This window comes from Mandrillus leucophaeus, unplaced genomic scaffold, assembly GCF_000951045.1.
Source record: "Mandrillus leucophaeus isolate KB7577 unplaced genomic scaffold, Mleu.le_1.0 Scaffold168, whole genome shotgun sequence".
Lineage (NCBI taxonomy): Eukaryota > Metazoa > Chordata > Mammalia > Primates > Cercopithecidae > Mandrillus > Mandrillus leucophaeus.
In genome coordinates, this window is record NW_012101676.1 from 556896 (window position 1) to 560427 (window position 3532).

The 3532-nt window shown below is 39.7% G+C and overlaps 1 protein-coding gene across 2 annotated transcripts in view; it reads right to left on the minus strand.

Annotated features, from left to right (window-relative positions):
• IFT88 (intraflagellar transport 88) overlaps positions 1-3532 on the minus strand; it is a 116787-nt gene that overhangs the window by 61058 nt on the left and 52197 nt on the right. For both annotated transcript variants that reach the window (XM_011976522.1, XM_011976523.1), the window contains one exon: positions 1752-1838. In XM_011976522.1, coding sequence (XP_011831912.1) covers positions 1752-1838 — 87 coding nt within the window. The remainder of the gene's footprint in view (positions 1-1751; positions 1839-3532) is intronic.

Sequence of the window (3532 nt, forward strand, 5' to 3'; positions counted from 1 at the left end):
AGAATCACATATAAAAAAGCACCTGTCATCAGCAAGGCACTGTGCACAATACAAAGCTGAAGCTGATGGGCTAATGGAGAAGAATCACATATAAACCATTAAAATACAATGCTGTAAGTGCAAACAAAATATTCTAGGAGCACAAAGGGAGGTGAGAATATCTGCCAAGGAGCGTCAGGAAGGCTTCATATTTCAGTTGGGTCATGAAAGTAAATTTAAACAAGGGGTTGGATCAAATGGAATATTCTTACAATAAGGGCAGTTCTTGGAAATCTGTTAAGCCCATTCCTATGCCATTATTCTGAGCAAAACTTAAGCAAAACCCAAGACGCTGGAAATTCAAGAGCTAGTGGCTAAGGCAGAGTTAAGGAGTTGTGGTAGCCTTCTAATAGTTTACCGCCCAGGTATATGGTGAGGTCTGGGTTGCTATCATGCCTTCATCTGGGCCCTTCCTGGCCCTGCCACCTCAGCATCAACAGTTATTCCTAAGGAAAGCTCTTATAGGCTTCTTCTACACGCAGGACAAAATTAAATCTCAGATCATTTCCTCTAAGAATCATAGAATGACAGAATTGAAAAGGATACTGAAAAATTACACAGTTTAGTTGTTTCTAACCTCCAGTCCTTAAAATCGTAGAGGTTCTCAAAGTGACAAATGAAAATCTACAATTTTTTTTTTTTTTTTGAGACAAGGTATCTGTCACCAAACAGGAGTACAATGGCACAATCATGGCTCACAACAGCCCTGACCTCCCCAGCTCGGGGGGATCCTCCCACCTCAGCCTTCCGAGTAGCTGGGACTACAGGCACGCACCACCATGCCCAGCTGATTTTTTGAACTTTTTGTAGAGACAGGCATTGTGTTGCCCAGGCTGGTCTCAAACTCCTAAGCTCAAATGATCCACATGCCTCAGCCTCCCAAAGTGCTGGGATTGTAGGCTTGAGGCACCACACCTACCTATAATCAATTTTCAATATTCAGAAAAAGCCTACGAGAAATTCTGTATTTTCTGGTGAAAAGAAATGACTCTTATACACACTTCCCTCCCAGCACTTTCTTGCCTCTGTACTTTTGTTTAGTCCCCGTCTCCCTACAAATGCCCCTTTCTATATTCTGACCTGCAAGATCCAACTCTCTATGAAATCTTTCCTGAAAGCCCTAAATTAGAATGTTCTTTGCCTCCTCTGAATTTCTGAAGCACTTATTATCTATGTTAGTTTATTGTTCTCTACTTTAAACCTTCCTTCCTTGTCTACCTCCTTTGTTCCAAAGACAAAAACGCTCCCCTTCAGGGAGCTTTTAGACTTTCGGTATTCCCATGATTGGCATCCAGTAGATGCTCAATGAAAGCTTGTTAGAGATGATACTCTGTAACCTTACATCAGTCTTTTAACCTAAGATGTCACTTTCTTTACTAATAACACAAAAGAGTTGAAACACATCTCTAGCTCTTCCAGCTGTACGTTCCATAATCTATGATGTGATACTTATCACTACAATTTTTCTCCCTCCCTTCTCCTTCAGAGATGGTCTTCTCACTCATGTCTGCCAACTCAGCCCCTGGCCTGGCACTTGTCATGATCAGATCCTCTATACACCTCAGTCCACTTACCATTCTCCACCAGTATTCTTTGGGATTTCTCCTTAGGCATGATCCTCAGGCAGAAATTTAGCAATACAAAATTAGCAATACAAAAAAGAGTTAATCATATACTAATATATTTAACTCTTAGTAGTAAAAAAAACTTACCATATAATACAGGGCTGAGAGATTGGTCGCAGCTGCACTTTTCACTCTACTGTCCTTTTTTTCCAACATTTTTAAGATCTCTACAGCCTAGAAATGGAATATCTGAAGGTTACTACCATTGTAATACAACAGTACTCAAGCTTAGGGTTGGGGAAAAGATCAGTGTTCCTGAAGGGTATGACCAGGGAAGGGCACAAAAGGCGTGGATTAACATGTTCAAGAAAACAGGTTACAAGAAGAGAATTTCATTTGAGAACTAGAATTTATAAAAAAGAAAAAAATGGAAATTCTGAAATTAAAAATATAATTAAGACAACAGAGCTGAAGAGAGGCCTGGTAACTGGAAGAAAGGTCAGTAGTAAGTAATGAGCCTTGGAAGGCTTGGGCATGGTGGCTCATCCTATAATCTCAGCACTTTGGGAGACTGCGGCAGAAGAACTGCTTGAGGTCAGGATTTTGAGACTAGACTGGGCATAGGCGTGAGACTCTGTCTAAAAAATAAAAATATGATGATAATAATAATAATAATAATGAGCCTTGGGAGTCTTGTGATGCAGTTGAGTGTTTATCCTGCATAACGGGGTGGGCAATGAGGCCCTGAAAGGTTTTGCCTAAGAGACGTGATCAAATTTGATCTTTACAAAATAATTCTGAGGTTTCTGCTTCTGGCCATGACTGACCAGCCTACAGAAGACCATTCTTTGACAGAGAACAACTAGAAAGATTATAGAAAATACTAAAAATATTTTTGAAGGCACTGTAGAGCGAGCTAGCAAAGCAACCAGGACTTCAAGGCCAAGGTCCCAGAAAATGTTCAGACTAAATGAAGCATGGCAAAATAGATGGCTAAAAAAAGTTCCTAGAAAAGAACACAAGAGACTTATGGGAGCATAATGAAAAGGTCTAACAGAAATGTAATTGGAGTTTCAGAAGGCCAAGAAGGAAAAATCGCACAGAATTTTTCAAAACCAGTAACAGAAAATAATTCTGGAAGTATTACCAGAAGTGATCTAAAGTAGATCCAAATATAATTACATTTTTAAATCATGAGAAATGAAAGTATGTTTTTAACTGCCTGGCAGGTCTGAGACAATCCTAACCAAATAAGATGTGTGGGACGCTCAGACACTTTACATGAAAGGTGAATGAGTATTCAACCTAGAAATTGCTACAGAATATCAGAAAGAAAAAACAAGGTAGAGAAAGGCACTGGGTCTTCCTTCCTTCCTTCCTCTTAAAACACATTTACTGATTAGAGGATGTTTGACTCTTGGTGCCTCCTGCTCCTAGAAAGCAGCTGTGTACAAGCAAAAGTAACTGTGTTAGCGTTTATAATGGTTGTCAACTATAGCTGTTGCAAATGTCTGACAGATTCTGAGATGTGGGCTGTTCAGTGTTTGACCTCAAATGAAGTACCAGTAGGCAAACTGACTCAATTTTTTTGAAGGACAGAAGATTTTAAAACACTCAATTTCAGATACTTTGGTTAGAATATGAGTAAATTGTTATCCTTTTATTTGTATTATTTGCACAACAAAGTTGCCAAGCAAATTATTCTTTTAAAGGGTTTTTGATGACTTCAAAGAAAACTGATGAAAGTTTCTAGGTCAGCAGTTTATAATTCTACAAAGTAAACACTGGAAAAGAAAAACCCAAACATTGTATCCTCACTTTCAAGATTCTGGCCGGGGGCGGTGGCTCAAGCCTGTAATCCCAGCACTTTGGGAGGCCGAGACGGGCGGATCACGAGGTCAGGAGATCGAGACCATCCTGGCTAACAC